General features: G+C 53.9%; 6 protein-coding genes across 6 annotated transcripts; 3 read left to right on the top strand and 3 right to left on the bottom strand.

Moving 5' to 3' along the window:
* Positions 1-37: 37 nt before the first annotated feature.
* Positions 38-1,192, top strand: INS49_002785 (uncharacterized protein; the record flags this gene model as incomplete). Its single annotated transcript, XM_043163586.1, has 2 exons — positions 38-68; positions 120-1,192. The coding sequence occupies 2 exons, from the start codon at positions 38-40 to the stop codon at positions 1,190-1,192; spliced, it is 1,104 nt and encodes a 367-aa protein (XP_043032092.1).
* A 379-nt stretch (positions 1,193-1,571) lies between these two features.
* On the top strand, positions 1,572-2,546 carry INS49_002784 (uncharacterized protein; the record flags this gene model as incomplete). Its single annotated transcript, XM_043163585.1, has 2 exons — positions 1,572-1,692; positions 1,753-2,546. 2 exons carry the CDS (start codon positions 1,572-1,574, stop codon positions 2,544-2,546), a joined length of 915 nt encoding a protein of 304 aa, XP_043032091.1.
* Positions 2,547-3,699: 1,153 nt separating this feature from the next.
* INS49_002783 (uncharacterized protein) lies at positions 3,700-5,744 on the top strand (the record flags this gene model as incomplete). The annotated part of the gene is made up of 5 exons (XM_043163584.1): positions 3,700-3,999; positions 4,059-4,251; positions 4,311-4,607; positions 4,666-4,909; positions 4,976-5,744. The coding sequence occupies 5 exons, from the start codon at positions 3,700-3,702 to the stop codon at positions 5,742-5,744; spliced, it is 1,803 nt and encodes a 600-aa protein (XP_043032090.1).
* Positions 5,745-5,846: 102 nt separating this feature from the next.
* INS49_002782 (uncharacterized protein) lies at positions 5,847-7,671 on the bottom strand (the record flags this gene model as incomplete). Its single annotated transcript, XM_043163583.1, has 3 exons — positions 5,847-7,127; positions 7,202-7,265; positions 7,358-7,671. The coding sequence occupies 3 exons, from the start codon at positions 7,669-7,671 to the stop codon at positions 5,847-5,849; spliced, it is 1,659 nt and encodes a 552-aa protein (XP_043032089.1).
* An 876-nt stretch (positions 7,672-8,547) lies between these two features.
* On the bottom strand, positions 8,548-9,948 carry INS49_002781 (uncharacterized protein; the record flags this gene model as incomplete). Its single annotated transcript, XM_043163582.1, has 1 exon — positions 8,548-9,948. One exon carries the CDS (start codon positions 9,946-9,948, stop codon positions 8,548-8,550), a length of 1,401 nt encoding a protein of 466 aa, XP_043032088.1.
* Positions 9,949-10,555: 607 nt separating this feature from the next.
* INS49_002780 (uncharacterized protein) lies at positions 10,556-11,823 on the bottom strand (the record flags this gene model as incomplete). Its single annotated transcript, XM_043163581.1, has 3 exons — positions 10,556-11,088; positions 11,187-11,601; positions 11,659-11,823. The coding sequence occupies 3 exons, from the start codon at positions 11,821-11,823 to the stop codon at positions 10,556-10,558; spliced, it is 1,113 nt and encodes a 370-aa protein (XP_043032087.1).
* Between the last annotated feature and the right edge of the window lie 7,245 nt (positions 11,824-19,068).

Here is a 19,068-nt window from a genome sequence, read left to right as displayed (position 1 = left end):
TATACCCCCCACACCCTCGCATCGACTTCTTGCCACCATGAGCACCGATCCTTCTGCAGACCTCCGAGGTACGGAAACGTCACGAAAGATGGCTACGTTTACAATGACCCGTATTGCAGCAATGACGAACAAGATGAGGGAGCTCACGCTCGACTCTGGTGGTGGCGAAAAGGCCGAAGCTGCCACGGGAGATGCTCCCGCCACCACCAACAGCTCTCAGTCCAGACCAGCAATACCCGAGAAGAAGGCGGCGGCGGCTGACGTCGAGTACCGACGCCGACCATTTGATCCGCTACCTCCGGAGATCCGAGAGCAGATCTGGGACTTCGCACTGGCTACCGTGTCTCCCGGTATCTACTTCTTCCACGAGCAGGACCTTCAGTACGGTGATGCCTATGACCCCGAAGACCCCTGCTGGAGGGTTATACTGCCGCTCCCCACCATTTTACATCTGTGCAGAGAGACAAGGGACCACGTCAAGCGCAACATGTCGTTCACTTGGGCGAGAACCAAGCGCGGAGAGCGCCTCCAGGTCCCGTGCCGGCAGTTCAACCCAGAGATCGACGCAGCCTACCTCTCCTCCAAGACGGTCGATCAGCTGTACAACAGCATCCACGACCCTGCAGAGGCAGGGCCCTTCATGGAGATCCGGCACCTGGCGCTAGAGTCGCGGTGTCTCTGCAACGCGCAGTGGCCGCGGTTCGCCAGGCTGCTGTCGCGGCTGGGGACCCCCCACGTCCTGCCGAACCTCGAGCTCATCTCAGTCATCCTGGGTCGAGCATGGATACGAGAGGAGCCCCCAATCGGGCGGCGCTGGGATGGCGAAGAGCCAATCACTCCACCTCCCGGATTGAGCAAAGACGAGTACTCCGAGAGAGTGGCAGAGGAGCTGCAGCAATGGCTCGAGACGGTGGAGCCGCCTTTCAAGCTAAGGTCTCGGGCCGGTATCTGGGGCCCCGAGCTGATCCCAGGCGATCCGGACTCTCGCAGAGACATTGAGGAGATATGTTGGATGTTCCAGGATCAGATGATACCGCTCGAGGAGGATGCTAATGAGGCAGCGGAACGAGCCAGACAGTCTCGACTGGAAGTCGGACCTTTTAGGGAAGTGGTGCTGAGTGCTGAAGAATTCCGCAAAAGGTGGCCGGCAAATGTTAACTTCATGGAATTGGTGGTGGCAAAGTACTGTTAGAAAGTTTTGAAGGTCTTTCACTTCAGATGCTGCTACGGGCGCAAACGGCCCTGGGACAAACGGGCTTCTAGCTACAATAGTATCCAAGGGAGACCATTCCCTAGGAAACCTAAAAGAGACATTCTCTCCACCTTACAATTTGCATCGAATGCTCTCGTCTGGATCAGGTGTCTGTAATTCGGTAGCTGATATGGCGACGTAGCGTCCCGTTCCGGAACGGTATCAAGACAGCCGTTCTTTCCCCTAGCACCATTCAGCGGGAAGGTCGAAGTTTAACCAACCTAGGTACGCTCCTTCCCTCACCACGAAAGCCTGCCTGAGTTGGTCTAGGCACCTAGGTACCTTGATCAAACTAAGGGGGCAAGTCAAACTGGCAGGAATGGTCAAGAAGCGATACAACTCTCGGATCAAGGGGCCCTTTTTGGCGCAAAAAGTTGAGGAAGACCTGATGGGCCTCGAGCTCAAGGGAGACTTCCAAATCAGGAAGTGGAGCCCATCTTGTGAGTACATCGAGACCCAATAAGTATGTCTTGGAGTACAGAGCGCTGAGGTTTCCATAGATCCACGGGACGGAGGCGTCAGTCTCGGCCGTTCTCCAAGCTTCCTCCCTGCGACCAAATCCGAGCGATTCCAGAGCATTCCTGAGCTGTGGAAGACTCATGGCGATGCTGAGTTTCAAATCACGGAGATTCTGGACGGCATGCCGATGATATTCTACGAAGTCACAGACTCGAAGGATCTTTACTCGCAATTGCCCGGTGTCATCATAGAGGATGAGGCAGAGAACGGCGTTTTCCCCCGCGAATCACACGGCGTTAGCATCGGAGAGCATGACTACGAGGAGACCGAGGCCTCTATCAGTTGGAAGGCTGTAAAGGAGCAGCGTATCATATGTGATATCCGTCACGCAATCAACATTGGTCTGGCTGGAGTGCTCTGTGGCACAAGTATCGCAGGCAATCCTCTGATGGTCGACGGCCACCGTTTCTACGTCTATGCCATGTGCGACGACTTTAAAGCATGGAAGACGACTGATGACCATGATGATGAGTGGCGCGGTCAACTTGCGACTCTAGACCGTGTCCCGAAGTTTGCAACTCGAGTGAGGCTGTCAGCCTTTGCGAAGGACCTCGACGAGCTGATGACGAAGGCACAAGGAGCGAGTTGTGTGTCAGAGGACACAAGGTATGAGTACCCGTCTCTGAAGCGGAAGGGACTTGCGTTCAGGGCACTGGACGGGTCGTTCAGCTTCAAGGTCATAGCCAACGACTGGCTGCTGGATGAGACGGAGAAGCTTCGAAAAGCTGGCCAAGACGAGATGGTCAGCCGGCCAGGTCCCGATGATTGCATCTGAAACGGCAGGATGAACAGAGGGGCGACCAGCAGCTGTGGGACAGCTGGCCGCTGTCAAGACCAGGTGGCAAACACTTTGGTGGGGCTGGTCCAAGCTCTTCAGCAAACCTCAACTCACAATTTTCTGCATGCGAATCACGCTCTCTCGTTCCTCTCCTAACACCAAATAGAATGTCACAGTGGCAAGCCAGAATGAAGTGCATGATCAGAACTCAATAAAATCATTCAAGGCAGGTCGTGTTTCTCTTACAGTGTAATTCATCTCAGCAAGCAGCCTGTTCGAGCCGTCTACTCGCACCAATCTCCTCCACGAGTCGCCCTCCGTGGTGGCCTCTCGGTCCCGACGCGTTTTGCATTGGGGCCATAGAGGAAGCCGGCATATCGGACCCGGGCATGATCGTCCTCTCGGGTGATCATGACTGGAACAACTGCAAGAACAACTTCTTCCTGGACCATCATAGTCCTCGTCTGGGCCATCTTCTTCCACCCGGGCGAGGCTCCTAGAGCTCCTACATGTCACAGTCCCACCCTCGACCTAGCATAGCGTAACCTGCCTGCAATGCCTCATCCTCTGGGGGGCTTGGCTAGTGAGCCGGAGGACCGGCCGAGTGTGCTGTCGTGAAATGGCAGTCGATCACCTTGCAAATTGGACGCAGCCAGGCGCAGCTAGCAAGATAGGGCTGGCAAGAGTGTCGCATCTGTTCATGCGTCGCTGCGGTAGTTCGATGGGCGCACAGTAAGCCCACATGGTCTAGTCCATTGGAAATGAAGGCTAGTTGTGAGTTTGTTTGCTAGAGGAAGCTTCCCGGTTTTGCTCTGGGCGACGAGCAGTCGGATTACGGCCGGCCGCACCATTGCCGGTTACGTCATAGCCTGTTCCAGGCCGTTTCCAAGCTCCCAGACAAGGTGACAAGACAAGTCTGCCCCTCTGTTTGACACATGCGCATGTCAATGGGACATCATATCGAGTGGATCTGCCTTGCATCTTCTTAAGCACTTCTCGATCTCTTGGCAATCTAGTTCGCTTCATTGCTTCCCATATCTCCCCTACCATCCCTCTCAGTAGCGCTCTGCACATAACCTTTTCGTACAGATTTAGATTGCCAGACCTTCGCATCCCCTGATTAGAATCAAACAGAGCTTCGTCCGTCCTCATGGCCCCTCAAGAGAAGACCTCCAAGTATGGAGATCTGCCTCTCAGCACGAGTGGCCCCCTCGAATGTGCTCTTACCGGCACCACCTTGCTGAACCACCCCTTCTTCAACAAGGGCTCCGCACACCCCAAGGAGGAGCGCCAGGCCTTCAATCTAACCGGTCTTCTCCCCCAGAGCGTCCAGACCCTGGAGCAGCAAGCCAACCGTGCATACGAACAATACTCCACGCGCCCCAACGACTTGGCCAAGAATACGTTCATGACCTCCTTGAAGGAGCAGAATGAGGTCTTGTTCTACAAGGTGAGACCCGTGCCCATGACAGAGTTTCTGGTTGTGGACCCCTGTCTCACATGTGACAGCTTCTGCATGACCATCTCGAGGAAATGTTCAGCATCATTTACACCCCAACGGAGGGTGATGCCATCCAAAATTATTCCCGCTTGTTCCGGCGTCCTGAGGGCTGCTTCCTGAACATAAACGACGCGGACCGTGTCCACAATGACCTAGCACAGTGGGGCAGACCTGAAGATATCGACTACATTGTCGTCACTGGTATGTCTGCTCTCGCATTGCCCCACTCCACTAAAGACCATTCACTGAAGTGCTATTAGATGGCGAGGAGATCCTGGGCATCGGCGATCAGGGCTGTGGTGGTATTCTCATCTCTGTAGCCAAGCTCGTCCTCACCACGCTGTGCGCTGGAATCCACCCCAACAGGACCCTCCCGGTGGTCCTAGACTGTGGTACAGATAACGAAGAGCTTCTCAAAGACGATTTGTACCTTGGACTCCGATCGAAACGCATCCGGGGCGAGCGGTATGACGAGTTTGTCGACTCGTTCGTCCAGTCAGCCCGCAAGCTCTACCCACGCGCATATATCCACTTCGAGGACTTTGGCCTTGACAACGGTGAGTTCCGTCCACTTTCTCATCCTGGTACCGTTCTTTGCTAACTCCAGATCTGCAGCACGACGCCTTCTTGACTTGTATAGCCCGCAGGTGCCCTGCTTCAATGATGATGTTCAGGGAACGGGCTGTGTAACCCTGGCTGCGATCATGTCCGGCCTCCATGTTTCCCAGCAGAAGCTGAGCGACATGCGGGTGGTCATATTCGGCTCTGGATCCGCTGGGTGTGGTATTGCTGATCAGATCCGAGATGCCATTGTCACAGAAAGCAAGATTAGCAAAGAGGATGCTGCAAAGCAGCTGTGGTATGTCTTGCCCTTGCTCTTGTGCTGAAGAACTATGGACCCCATTCTCTGACATCGTATACTTAGGCTCATCGATAAGCCCGGCCTGCTCACAACCGAAACCCCTCTCAACAAAGCACAGAAATTCTTCGCTAGATCCAAAGAAGAGTGGGACGGCAAGTCGACTGATCTGCTGGCGGTAATTAAGGAAGTCAAGCCCAATGTTCTCATAGGCACCTCGACAAAGCCTGGTTCCTTCACCGAGGATGTCATTAAGGAGATGGCGTCCCATGCCGACCGTCCGATTATCATGCCGCTTTCCAACCCAACTCGTCTTCACGAGGCCGTGCCGAAGGACATCCTTAAATGGAGCGAAGGTCGCGCCCTGGTCGCCACTGGGTCCCCATTCGAACCCGTCAAGGGCCCGTGGGGCAAAGACGGCAAGGAGGTCACGATCAAGGTGGCAGAATGCAACAACAGCGTCGTCTTCCCCGGGATAGGGCTCGGATCTGTCCTCTCAAGATCGAAGCTCGTCACCGACAAGATGCTGGTGGCAGCCGTCGAGGCCGTGGCGGAAATGTCACCAGCGCTGAAGGACAACACAGCACCCCTGCTGCCTGGTGTGGACATTGTACGGGATGTCAGTGTCAACGTCGCGAGCAAGGTCATTCGTGCCGCCGTCAAAGACGGCCTAGCCACGGAGAAGGGCATCCCCGACAACGATGAGGACGTCAAGGAGTGGATCCGCGAGCAGATGTGGAACCCAGAGTATCGACCATTGAAGTATATCCCGAAGGAAGTTGCGAGCCGTCAAGCCAAGGGACAGTTGAAGACGGTTGGAACGCTGGAGAACTAGGAGTTGTGCTCCCTTGACTGAAGTATATACAATTTGATTTATGCACAGCGTTCAGTATAGGTTTATGTCCATGATTTTTATCCTAATCCAACTCCACCGACCTTATGCAAGCTCGAGCTCCAACACGATGTTTGGCGTCTCCGTGCTCCCAGCCGGCATCACGTAGGTAAAATTCCAGAACTCGAAACCGTGGGAAGGATCGCACGAGCCGCCGTTAAGACCGCAGAACGCAACCTCGTGGCTCAGGTCCACCGTCCCGCTGACATTGACGTTCAGCCCCATCACATCACCCCAACCCAACACATCCCTCTTCTGGCCCAGCGGGTTCGCGCCAACGATGAACGTGAAGACGCTGCTCTCGTTGCCCCTGGGGTACGTCAGCTCGAGGCGGTACGGCCGCACGTCGGCCTGCATCGCGGGCTCGGTGGCCCAGTACGAGAGCCACCCGACGCTCCCGTCGGCCCGCAGCCACTGCGCGACCGCGGGCGCCCACTGCTCCTGGTTGACGGACGCGCCGCCCACGACGGTCTGGTCGAAGCTCTCGGCGCCGATCGTCAGGCTCTCCGCGAGCCAGCTGCTGATGTTGCGCGGGGCCAGGTCCCACGGCGGCGAGAGCGCCTGCGCCGCGTACGTGTGCTCCCCCGGGAAGGCGGCCAGCTTCTCGACGACGGCGTCCGGGATCAGGGTGTGGTGGTAGGGCAGGATCGCCGCGAGCAGCGGCGCGATCTCGAAGTCGTCGGCGTGCGTGGTCGCCCACGCCGGGGTGCGCCCGCCCTTGCTGACGGTGTTGATGCCCGGGGCGCGGTCCGCGCCGACGAGGGACCAGATGTACGCATTCAAAATGCCGATATACAGGTTCATGTCCCAGCCGTACGTGCGGTCCCACGGCCCGGCCACGTTGCGCAGGTTGGCGTTGTACAGCTCGCCAATGCTGGTCCAGACGTCGGCGACCACGCGGGCGCCGTTGGAGCCCATGACGGACGAGCCATCGTCGGGGATGTACTTTGCCCACAGCGTCAGGGCGAAGAGGCTGATGCCCGCGTACGTGGCCGAGTTGAACTCGGACAGCGTGCCGCTGCGGTCGAACAGGTCCAGCACCTCCTGCGCGTAGGCCTCGCCGGCGGCCGTCATGTTGCTGTCGTTGAGCTTGCGGCCCGTCCAGCCCGAGGCCACGCGCATCAGGGCCGGGTTCGAGTACGCCGGGTACAGGTTGTCGCCGTCCACGCCGCCGACGCGGTAGCTGTCGCCGATGGTGTTGTTGCGCATGCTCTCGAGGATGAGCGTCTTGACTGGCTGCGGGAGCAGGTCCCCGTACTCCTCGTAGATCACGATCAGTGTGGTGCCGATGAAGCCTCGCCAGTTGGGGTCCCAGGAGTTGTAGATCTGTTGGGATATCTACATATCAGCGACGATCTTTCGCAAGAAGTGGGACGGACTGAGAATGGAAATTGATATACGTTCTTCGGATACCATGCCGAGCCGACAGTCGGTTCCTCGGGATATTTGGTGTAGTCACCGAACCTAAAGGACGGTACTGGTCAGCGAATTGGCACAATGGCGTTCTCCCGGCACCATGATGCTTCGTCGATGGGCTCTTCAGGTGATTCCCATACCATTGAGCGCTGACGTTCTTCTGCTGGTCACCAATGACATTGGTGATGATCTTCACGGCATTGTCCACATCATCTCCCTCGTTCCGGCGCAACAACCCCGCGGCATACCACACCGTCGACCGAGTCTCGTGCTTTCCCGCAGCGAGAGGGTAGTAGAAGTACCACAGGTAGCCGGCGTTGGGATCATAGATCTGGTCCAGGAAGCTCATGGACTGGTCGAACAGGTCGTCGATGTAAGCCGTCGTGTTGCCGGTGAAGGCAGACACGCCGCTCACGGCGAGGGCTCCACCAAGGATCGCGCGAAACCACAGCATCTTGACCGGCCAGTCCCCTTCTTGGTCCCGGTGGAGAGAGAGAGATAGAGTAAACCTCCATTGTCGATTGACGCCTTGGCGATCCCGCCGCTCTCTTTATATTACAATCATTCTCCCTCGCATGGGCAGACGACCTCCACCGAGGCCTTGGTCACGACACGCGCTTTCCCCGCAATACACTGGCTAGGCATGGGGCGGTGATGATGGGCCCCTTGGCGTCGATGATAAGTGCAACGGCGCTTTCAACGCGTTGGGGCAAGCCCAAGGGGCAGAGTTGGCAGGTTGGGGTCATGACCGGCAGCGCTAGGCGATAGATGCCGGGACTGTGTTCTTCCAAGTCGACATCATCTCCGACCGAGCGTTGGCCCGGCATGGCATCTAACCAGCAGTACTCCAAGTAACGCCTCAATTGATTGTGAGGAGCTGATAGCTCAACTGATGGACTCAAGGCTCACCAGCTGGGATCCGCCGTTATCAAGTTGCAGTCCAGATTCCAGAATGAGGGTGATGGAGTCACGATGCACCAGTGAAGGCGCTAATCAGTGTGGAGATTCCACGTCATGGCCGGATATAATGCCAGATTTGGGGAAGCACCAGGGCAAGCTTCCAGGTTGGTACCGTAACATCGTCGACATGGCTCTAGTTACTCGGTGGCTTGGTGCCCCAAAACTCGGGGGAGAACTGCGCGAAGGGTCGGCGATGAACAGTCGAGCCGAGCTGTTGGGATAATATTGGATTCTCTTCCTCGACCTGTACAATTAAAGTCTGGTGTACAAGAGAATGCTCGGACGCTCAATCGGAAAGAAAAAAAAAAGACAGATGGTATCGTACATAAGACGCAAAAACTCCTTCCCCCTCTATTCGCCATGATGCCCATCATGCAGCCAGTTCAAACACCCCCACGCGTTGATCACTTGGGAGACATCCCTTGGAGGTGATGCAGTCCTCCACCTCCATGGTCTTGCTCGCCGCATTCCCCTCGACCCTCGCCATCAGCTCGTCATACGCCAACTGGTCGTCACCACTCTCGAACGCCCCGACGATAGCGTCCTTGTTCATCCACAGCTCGCCCGAGTAGTCCCTCAGGTACGCGTACAGGAACAGCCTCTTCCTGGGGTCCCTCCGCTGCGCACGCCGCACATTCTTCACGTCGCCAGGCTCATTCGCCGTGTCGGGGTCGTACGTCTCCAGCCGCGGGTCGTCGATCGTGAGGGGGATGTGGTCGTCCGATATCACCAGGCTGCGCAGCGCCATGCCGGGCCTGTCGATGAGCGCGAAGAAGCGCGCCCACTGCATGCCGCTGCCCGAGTCGGGCCCGTCGTGCGTGCCGCGGAAGGCGTAGCAGTTGCGCAGCTCCAGGGTGTGGAGCGTCTTCGCGTGGCTGTTGATGAAGTGCGCGAGCTCGAACCCGGCGAAGCAGTTCTTGAGGGAGAGGTGCTCCAGCGCGGGGAGCTGCGTCGCCTTGAGGGACAGGGGGATGTGGTAGTGGCCCCTCGCGCCCAGCGGCGCCTGCTGGGACGCGTGCAGCGAGAGCCGCCGGACGGAGCTCGCGTGCAGGAAGTACACCTTGAGCAGCGCCTGCAGCGAGTCGTTGTACGCCGGCACCGTGTTGATGGCGCGGTGGCCGTTCTTGATCCCCGCGACGTGGATGTCGAGCCCCTCGAGCCGCGCCAGGAACCGGTGGAACTCGGTGGAGTAGAACGCCGACGACCACACTGGCACCAATGACTTCATCGAGAGGTGAGTGGCGGTGTGGTTGGCGGCCAGCGCGCTCCAGGTGTCGGCCAGCAGGCGCCTCCATGTCTGGTCCTTCTCGAGCTGTAGAAGGGTCTCCTCGTCTCGCGACTGCTCGAACGCCTTGACGTCTGGCTCGCCGGCGGCTCCACCCGACGTCCCCAGCTCGAATTCGTACTCCAGGTTGATCTTCCCCATGTTTGGCGTGTGCGTGCCACTGAGCATCTCTTGGGCTGCCGTCGAGACACCAGGCTTGCCGGGCCCGATGCTGCTGTCTTGGTTGTCTAGATCTTTGAGACGAACACTGAAGTTGAGATCCTTGGTGGAATGCTTTCCATGTTGTTGTAGAGTGTGAAGCAAGGCTTCTTTGTTATTGAATCTCTTCTCGGTCACGCATTTTGGTCGGTCCACGTATGGCGCTGCCACATGCACCTCGTTGATAGAGTGATTTGTGCCGCTTTTCTTGGGCTTGGCCGCCTTATCAAGCTTGTGGAAAATGCGAGATTGAATATCGACGGGCAGCTGATCAATTTGATGAGGCATAATGGGAGCTTGTCGTAGGCACAAGGGCAAAAAGTCTCAACCTTTCCGGCCCGTCAATCACGGGTGCAAACTAGTGGGAGGATGACCTTCTTGATATGCACATGGTCACACGCACTACTGCCCGACACGAACGGGCATCGGAATCCTGCATAACACTCGCTTGTGGGACCCCAGGCGAGACAAAACCCAATATTCAAGTTTACGGTTACATATTTGGATGCCAGCAACCGTAAACTTGGATGTAAGCTCGTTTGACTCAGGGTCCACTTGTGCGACAGGCGCCGGTGAGTTGGCCGGAGGACCCACAAATGCCGCAACAGCTGTTCAGGGTCGTCGGTCTTGGTGGCAGCAGCAAGTGGTCTCATTCAAGCCCACTTGACTCAGGGGTGCATTTCTTCGTAATTCGGTTGATTGGATCTCCTTTGCAGCACCTGCCAGCGGCGTAATCGTCCGAAAAACTCCACCTCCTGCCAGGGACCTGCAGTCACGGAGCGGAACCTTAAACAAAGGACGACATGGGACCGCTGGCGGGATGCTGAATAATCCACGGGCAGCATCCAATAGTGTCTTGTTGCTATTGTTGTCTGATTCAGGGACATATACACCATTATACCTCCATCGCATGGCTCAGATCCTTCCACAGAGCGCAACGGTCCGCCAGCTGCTGCGGTACCTCCTCCATTACCGTATCATTTGTCTCGAATTTCAACCTGAGTCCCCTGCCGGCTCCGAAGTCCCCCCACGTCTCCCACACCGGCGTCCCCGGATACCTATAGACATTCGGGTCCAGGGCCCTCACGAAACTGATGTAGTAGTTCATAACCACAGGCACGATTTCGGCGTTCGTCGTGTAGTAGCTATCTGCCACGTTGCCTGCGTAGCCCGGCCCGAACACCGCAGCCGTCTCAAACGTGTGAGTCACCCCTAATCCTGCGGCCACATTTCCGGGGTCTATGACGTTGTACCGATAGTTCCACACTTTTCCTGGCTCGTAGAACGACGACATCGTTTCGGCCATGGTGTTGCCCGGACATGTGAACGTGGCGTCGCCATATGCTGCTGCTGCGGAGGGAAAGTAGGCCGCGTGTTTTGGCAAGGGGTCGGTCAGCGGATACGCCTTGTTGATCCGGTCCAGTTCGGCTTGGTCGAGGAGGGGGTAGTTGTTTTTCAAGAATCGTGATACGTCCTCCTCAGAGATGCGTTGTACGCGAAAACCGTTCCCTCATCTGTGTCGTCACCGATCAGGATGGGCACCTTGATGAATTTGCCTGCTTCGAAAGAGTCGTATAGGTTATCAGGAACCAGCGTCCCGGGCCCAGTAGTAACCGGTAGCCAGTACCACAGGGGCAGCGGAACACCACTGCCTTGAGGGAACTGCTGAGCAACGTTCGCGGCCTGTATAGTGGCCAGACTCACGGAGCGAAGACATGACAGGGCATTGGTGGCATTGGAACAGCCCGTGTCGGCAACGAAGCGGTCATACTGGAACTCGAGCTCGCTGAGGTTTCGTTGGGTTGGCCAGAAAGGAGATTGGGGTGCAGCTCCGACGAAAAGACCCTTGTCTTCGCCGTCGTAAGCGGTCAAGTGGTGTGCTATTGAGCCACCGCCAGCGGAAGAACCGTGAATGACAACGTGCGATGGATCGCCGCCAAACTATTGCCAAACTATTAGCGAATATGGATCACTCGCATGCTCGACTTGGGCTTTTACCTTGGCAATATTGTCCTGTATCCAGTGAAGCAGCTTCCTCTGGTCCAGCAATCCCGCGTTCAGGTCACCATCTTTCTGGACTTCCTCACTGGCTAAGAAACCCAATGCTCCGACACGGTAGTTGAAGTTGACAAAGACAAGGTTATAGTCGGACTGGCGCACCATTTCAGTGCCGTTGTGCAGATCAGAATTCTGGACCACATCAGTGCCGTTGTAGTTGGCTTGCGAATTGGCCGAGTATCCGCCGCCCTGGATATACAGCCAAACTGGGAGCTTTGAGTCTGGCGTGGCGTCTGAAGGCGTGAACACATTCACGAATAAACAGTCTTCTCCCTGAGTGCTTGACGCATTTTGGTTGGACCCCACACAGATAGGGCCAAACTGAATGATAGTCCTTGTCAGCTGGGACACAGCAACCTGACCGTTTATGGCCCGAAGGATGCACTCACACTCGATGCATCCTGAACGCCTGACACTGGTTCAGGGTCTTTGGGGCCCCGGAATCTGAGATCACCCAGCGGTGCTGCCGCATAGCGCAAGCCGAGATACTGATCTACTCCTGCTGGGAGTCTGACGCCTTTATAGGTAGCATAGTCCAGAGACACGGTGGGCGAAGAGGTATTCTCCTGGCGAATATGGGGGAGTATACTACCAACTGCGGCTGACAAGCCTGCTAACAGGCAGACTGCATACGTCGCGAACATGGCGGCTTCTTGGCTGGGTGGAAGATGATGTTGAGATGAACGCCTCCCTATCCAGTCCATGTCACCCCGAGCAGATCAAGGCCCAAGACAGGACATTTATATAAGAATATATGACCTCTATAGAACTAATGCACATCCCCCTCATCATCACATCCAAAGCGGTGACACGGGAACACGCGGACACGCGGGCAAGGACGGGCCAGTTAGTTTACAAATCGGGACCCCACAGGGAGTCGAGGGCCTCGAGGAGCCACTATTCACCGTTGCCGAAAAGTCAAAGCCCATCGCGCGTGGTGAGATTCGGGGGTTTCGACCCAATCCTGTCTCCGACACGACGTTGAACCTTGAAAAATATGGCTGACGGGGGACTGCAACCCTACCCTAATTGCCCAAGCTCGTGTCGACCGCCGCAGGGGTAATTTGCGGGGTTCGGACGAGATCGCGTGCATTAAGGCGCCGCCGCTAGCCTGGGGATCCGTCAAAGCGCCCACGGATCTTCCTCGTGGGGCTTGATCACAACGTCAACGAATGCCCGTGAGCCGTTCGACCGTACTTAAGCATGGGGCCATGGCGTGTTTCCCCCTTCCGTCTGTCCGCTCGAGATGCGGTAGAACCTGAGTGGAAAAAACAAGTTGGGATTTAGCCACGTGCCCTGGTCCCTGCCGGCGCGAGATGGACCGAACGCAGGAAACAACTTAAGATTGGACCCGGCAGTAAACCACATTCTTAGCTTGGCAACGGGCACCCGTGGGGGTTGGAAACATCGGCAGCTAGAGCGCCACGCTCAGTAATCTTCCGGAGAACGGCTCTCGCGGCGCGATCTGGATGCACGTCATCCCGCAAGAGACCTCCGTCGGTGGGTCGGTTGGGATATCGTGGTCCCCAGATTCAGCTTCACTTGTGGATGGACATGCAAGCATTCGTAGCTTAGTCGGCAGCTTTGTTTTGCGCGTCGTGGCCATTGAGGCCTAGAGCGCGTCCCGACAGTCCCGGGACGGAACCCACACGTGCAGACAACAAATAATTGTCAAGCTTATAGATACATCAATGCCAGCATGTTTGTTCTTGCCCTTTGACAAACTTATACAGTCTTTGAGCCGCGAACTCCATTGTTTGTATAGGCCAGCCTAACATAAAAACCAGGCTTGGCCAGGCTGAGCCAGGCTGGACTTGAAGAATGGTCTTCATTATAATCCATAGAAGGTCCTGGAAAATATTGAGCACTGACATACCAGGCCAGAGTCATTTACCATCACAGCTGTACATACGCACACTACTTGAAACGTCTCCTGGAGAGATGGATCTTTTAGATTTGACAGAGATGGTAGAAGCGTTTATGCTGGACTTTGATCCATCGATGTTCCTAGGATGTACGCTTGAGTCCATTGCGATAGGGCTGTTCGGAGAGGTGGTGACAACAAAGAGAAAGGCGAAAAGGACCTGAGGAAAACGGACCTCTTTAAAATTCGAGATGGCTGCTAGGTCACCTATACAACTAGACCAATTGCTCCGGTCACTACCCTAGTCCCGTAATATGATTTCGCTTCCGTCTTTGTTCACTTGCGCATTTGCTTGTGATCACATTCTTCCCGATTGCGTTGAGTTCAAGTCTCCCTTCAAACCCGGGTGCGAGGACCGTGTTTCCAGTCAATTGATGATGTTCGGTACCTTTATTTCCGGCAACGGATACATAATTTACATGCTCAACAGCTATATACCTAGTTTAAATACTTAATTTATATACCTGGGGATAATTAGTTATACTAATTAGAACGTAAAGTCGGTATATAAATTGGGCGTGTGGTTTAGGTGTTTAGTTGTTGGGTGTATGGGTGTTGGATGTTGGATGTTGGATGTCTAGGTGTGTGGGTATGTAAATAGGCCTGGGTGATGCGCTCTGATTAGCTGTAGCTGCAACGCGAGTGATGTACTGGTGTATTATCCGTTTTTACAGGTGTGAATATCCGTTCTCTTGATTATAGGTAGCACATGTAATGAAAGCGTACTGTAATTCTTGAAAAAGTAGTGTAACTGTGTAGGAAGACCTCCACCTTGCCTTTGCTACTCGGCCCTTGCAGATCCCTCATGCCTCTCCATAGACGTCCTGCCCGCGTCTACCAGGGAAGATCGGCCTGGAAAGCTTGACAGAGTTGTTGTTGTGAATCTCCATAACCTGATGGTGATATTCTTCATCAAAAGAGCCCAACGTTGAGATATCGGTCATATTGATCACGACTGAGGGTTCCCGCGAGGTATTCCGTTGAAACCTTTGTATGAAAGTTCGCAAGCCCGATATCTTCGCTCTGGGGATATCATGAATGAGGCTACCAGTTTTATCCTCTGTGTCACCCTTAGCTGGCAGAAGAGCCTGAGTTTCTTTTTTCAGGAAATTCCAAGATGAGGCTATTCTCGCAACCATGGCTTTAAGTGGGGCTGTGATAATAGGCATACAGCTGCAGATAATCGCAATGTTTAACTCAATAATCCTTAAAATGCCAATTTCAGTACACTACTATTGAAAATTGCAGTTGTAATATCCAGTAAAACGGCATTAAAAGATATGCACTTACACGTATAGGTAAAACAAACTAGCATTATAAGTTGTATCGGTGTGTATCAATTTGTATTGCTGGGCTAAGTTCGCAGCAGATGCAGCACATGCACTGGAAACGATGTTTGTTAGGAATTCATGTGAGGGCAGGGAATATTAAAGCAAAGTTTGGACTCACAATAATCCAGTCATGAATATAGCTAACACGCCAATCTTGCGTTGCCTGTTGAGCATCAAGCTGGATATGAGTACGACTGGGATGGCAAGGATGCAAAAGTCAATAATTGTGCCAAACCAAGCAGCGGCCAAGGCGGTTTTGACATTCGATTGGAAACAATCGCCTGCTATCGTCGGTTCCATCCGAGTTCGGCCAGAGGGTGAGACACAAGTCCCCAATATCACAGCATCGCAGGTAATATAGAAGATCAAAACTGCTACCAGGACGGTCCAGATAGCAGTCCGAGCCCATATGAAGGGCTCAAAAACTCGCAGGTAGAGAATCAGTAGAGAAATCTTGATAAACATCATTCCCAAGTTGGAGAGCAGGAGGCAGGTGAGGCCCTTCTGAAAGAACTTCTGCGTAAGGGCCGATATTGGAACATCCCACTGGTGTCTCCCTATTGGGTTTTCAAGAGCTATGACTGGTCAGTATTCTGATTCTGTTCAAATTTTGATTTCACACCAGTTCCAGATTTCATACATACATGGTATAATGAGGCCGGCAAATACTATAGTACAAGCCTTTATGAAGCTGTCGTGTTAAAATATCCGACGGGCATTTGTGGCAACCATTGGGGATGAGCTGCACCTTCGGGCACTTACGGCGGCAAGGATACAAGTGACTAAAGTCATATTGTTAAACCAAGACTGTCGGATTAAAGACTATGTGAATTAAGGAAAGAAATCAGCGGGAGATACATACTATCATCCGGCCCAAGAGCGCGAGCCAATCTCACGCGAGTGCCAATTCGAAGGGCCAAGAAAACCAGCATTAGAGGGACGAAAACATAAATCCCAATCAGTGGTATATAACCGGTGGAATGTGGATTCACAAAATTCGGTTTGACACCGTCGGGAGGCGGACTGGACGGGGTTTGCGACGGATCCATAACAGCAATTGTGCCGAGCTGGAGGCCAAAACAAAGACGGGAAACAGTAGAGCTGACCAGCTAAAGAAAAATGATAGGAGACGTGACCTGAACAAGTGAGAAATGACAGATGGCTCGATCCCGAAGAAACCGAAGAATTTTAGTTGCTATCTGTCCAAATTAGGTACAGATGTGGGCACAGTCAAGGAAATGAACACCAGGTGAGCCAGATATAGTCATCAGGGCAGAATGTGAAATGCGCAGTGAAGATAATTGTGAGCGCGAGATCCTTGATCTGAGGGGATGCAATGGATAAATCCTAATTTAATTTTTTTTACATGCGTGGAGCCTCTCCATATCCTGCGAGACCATTTGAATGCAGAGTAGCACTTTTGACCAGGAAGCATGTCTCATGATGACTCAGGCTCCACCAATTTGCAGTCGCTTAGTAACGCAATGTCCGCCCAATACTACGCCTCGATAACGAAAGTATGAGACATGAATTCATAATGTAACACAGTGATGGATGAAACTTCTGCATGTTTCTGCTCACTAGGCCTCCGCCTCTCCCCTCCCGCCCCCATCGTTGTGGCTGAGAGAAGCGGCTGAGCCCTACTTATATAACATTGGATAAATGACAGCCACAACTTGGAGGCTGAGTTATAATTAGCGTTCGAATCACGAGGTGCTGTCTATCTACCTAGGAAGGACCGTGAAACATCGCCTCAAACTTCCGCTGGCGCTTCAGCACTCTAACCCCCGGGTGAGAGCTAAGGAGGCATTATCCATCATCTCACTCCAGTCTGACACCACTTTGTGCGGCACGGGCGGCATGATATACCAATCCAAATGCAAAACCTAAAAGTTTCACAACATATGTTCCTCGTGGGGGCCAGGCAGACACTCGGACGAAGGCGTTCTTCCTCCTTGCCACAGAGATTCTGCGGCGGTCGTGGCAGTGATGCATGGGTTTTCAGGACGCAACAGGGTTCAACAAGGCAGACTCAACCACAAATTCCACTTAGAATATTCTTATTCGATCAAATTTGAACGTCTAGACCACATAATGTCCTTGCCAGCCTTGTCGACCAGTGCTTGGCAGCTCTCGATGCGGTCAGTTTCTGTACGACTGACAAGGCTTTCAGATCTCCTCAGGAGCCCTGGCTATGGAATTTTGGCAATCATCGTTCTGAAGAGTTGTGTCAATTACTTCATCAGTGCTCTCGAGTGCTATACGTGTTCCCCAAGTCAATGATACTGTGCAAGGCCCGCTTCTATCGACAACATGATCAAGTTTGCTTGCCCCCCGAGTGGCTCGAGAGCTCGGTCTTCTTGCGCTTCCTTCAACGTTTTCATGGTAGGTCTCCGGGCCAATCAAAATCCGCCTCGACCATATGATACTCACGTGATGATTCCCAGTTCTCCAAGAGCATCTGTCTCGCGCGATGGATGGTGTTCCAGCGCCGCTCATCCCACAGGACATATCCCCACCCCCTGAACAGGTCTGGAATATATTCTCCGTAAAGATTGCAGTATTTCTCATCCCACATGAGAACGCATGCAAATGGTGGTCCACAAATAGTGAATACTTGCGCTATGCTTTCGTTATCTGAATCTGTTTCTCCATTCAAGAGCGCAGAGAAGTTCTCATCGCCTCTAAACGGTATGGGATCGCGTCGGCGCTCGGCCAGGTCCTTTTCGCAAAGGCCATTTACACCAAGAGATCTTCTCTAAGCCTGAACTACCAGCAAAGACACCTACAGATCCCAGTGATGAATGGCAAAAACATACCGTAACTGTCTCCATGGAGCCTCAGAGAGCCTTCGGGCTCGAAACGAAAGTCCACCTCATCCTCAAACTTTGGGTTGGGTGGCTCGGAATCCCACTCAGCCGCGGCGACTAGGTTGGTTCATATCTGCTCAATCCACTCGGAGACGCAATTCATTTCTTCGGCTTCCCAGGCGTCGAATTGGCAGAAGAATATGTGCTGAATCTCTTCGCTAGTAAATGATTGGTAGTGTTCGCTACCGAAGAGGTTGCAGAAGATCTGCCGCCGTCTTGAGAAATGGCAACGAATTGGATGAGATGTATCTTGAGCTAGGTCCAGTTGAAATCAGGCAAATGCAAGCGGGGCAGACGATTAATGACACTAGCTGTCAGCACGATCTGGCCCACGAGTGCACCTCGAGTCTCACTCGCCCAAGCAGAGGTGTAAGCAGGATGAGCACAAGGCATTGGTTTGTTAGAAGTGGTGCGAATTGTGGGGGGAACACCACAGCGCCGCAACTCCAAATAGGCATAAAAGTTGAACTGTCTGTGCTATTAATTATCAGAGTGTCCAGTACCAAGCGAGGGCCGATTGTTACGTGATTTGACGTGCCAGCGCCAGCGGACTACCCAACTTCATGCAGTAAGCAGCGCTGGTGGCCAACAGTCCCGGTCCAATGGCATCAGCGGGGTTCCGAGCAGATGTTGGACCAGTATTTCTATCTTGATCGACCCTGGGCATATCATTGAACAGAAGAGGCACGGGGCACTTGGAGAAACGCCATATGCGGCCGGGGTGCCAGAACTACAACGGTAAGGAAGGAGCGAGCTGAATGATGGGAAACACTACTTCAGACCGTGCCAGGAGATGCATTGTCTGAGGTATCATCATATCGTTCCGCAAGCCGCAATATTCATTCCCGGCGCATGAGGAGGCAGTGCAGGGGCTCACGCGTCTGAGACCAGCCATTCTGGGATGGCAAAGCAGGTTTTTTTCGGACCAAATGTTGTTGGGTGGCACAGTTAGGCAACCGCTCCAAGGTTGATTCTTGGCACTGATGCCCCTGATTCTGAAAACAAGTCCATCTCGATAGGGGTTTCTGGCCGGGTGCCAAAGAAACAGTAATTTGCTGGTGGGCGATAAAAGTTCCAGATATCGAAGAAATCTTCACTGAACATGAGTTTCAGCTAGGACATGTAGCGGGAACACTGTCTGACTGTTTGGCTGTACGATCGATGCTCACCGTGGTTGCTTGCGTTAACATGCGCCTAACGGTGGATCCGGGAATCTGACGCACTA

The sequence above is a fragment of the Diaporthe citri genome (genome assembly GCF_014595645.1).
Source record: "Diaporthe citri strain NFHF-8-4 chromosome Unknown scaffold_1, whole genome shotgun sequence".
NCBI classification, from domain to species: domain Eukaryota; kingdom Fungi; phylum Ascomycota; class Sordariomycetes; order Diaporthales; family Diaporthaceae; genus Diaporthe; species Diaporthe citri.
This window is presented reverse-complemented; position numbering and strand designations above follow the sequence as displayed.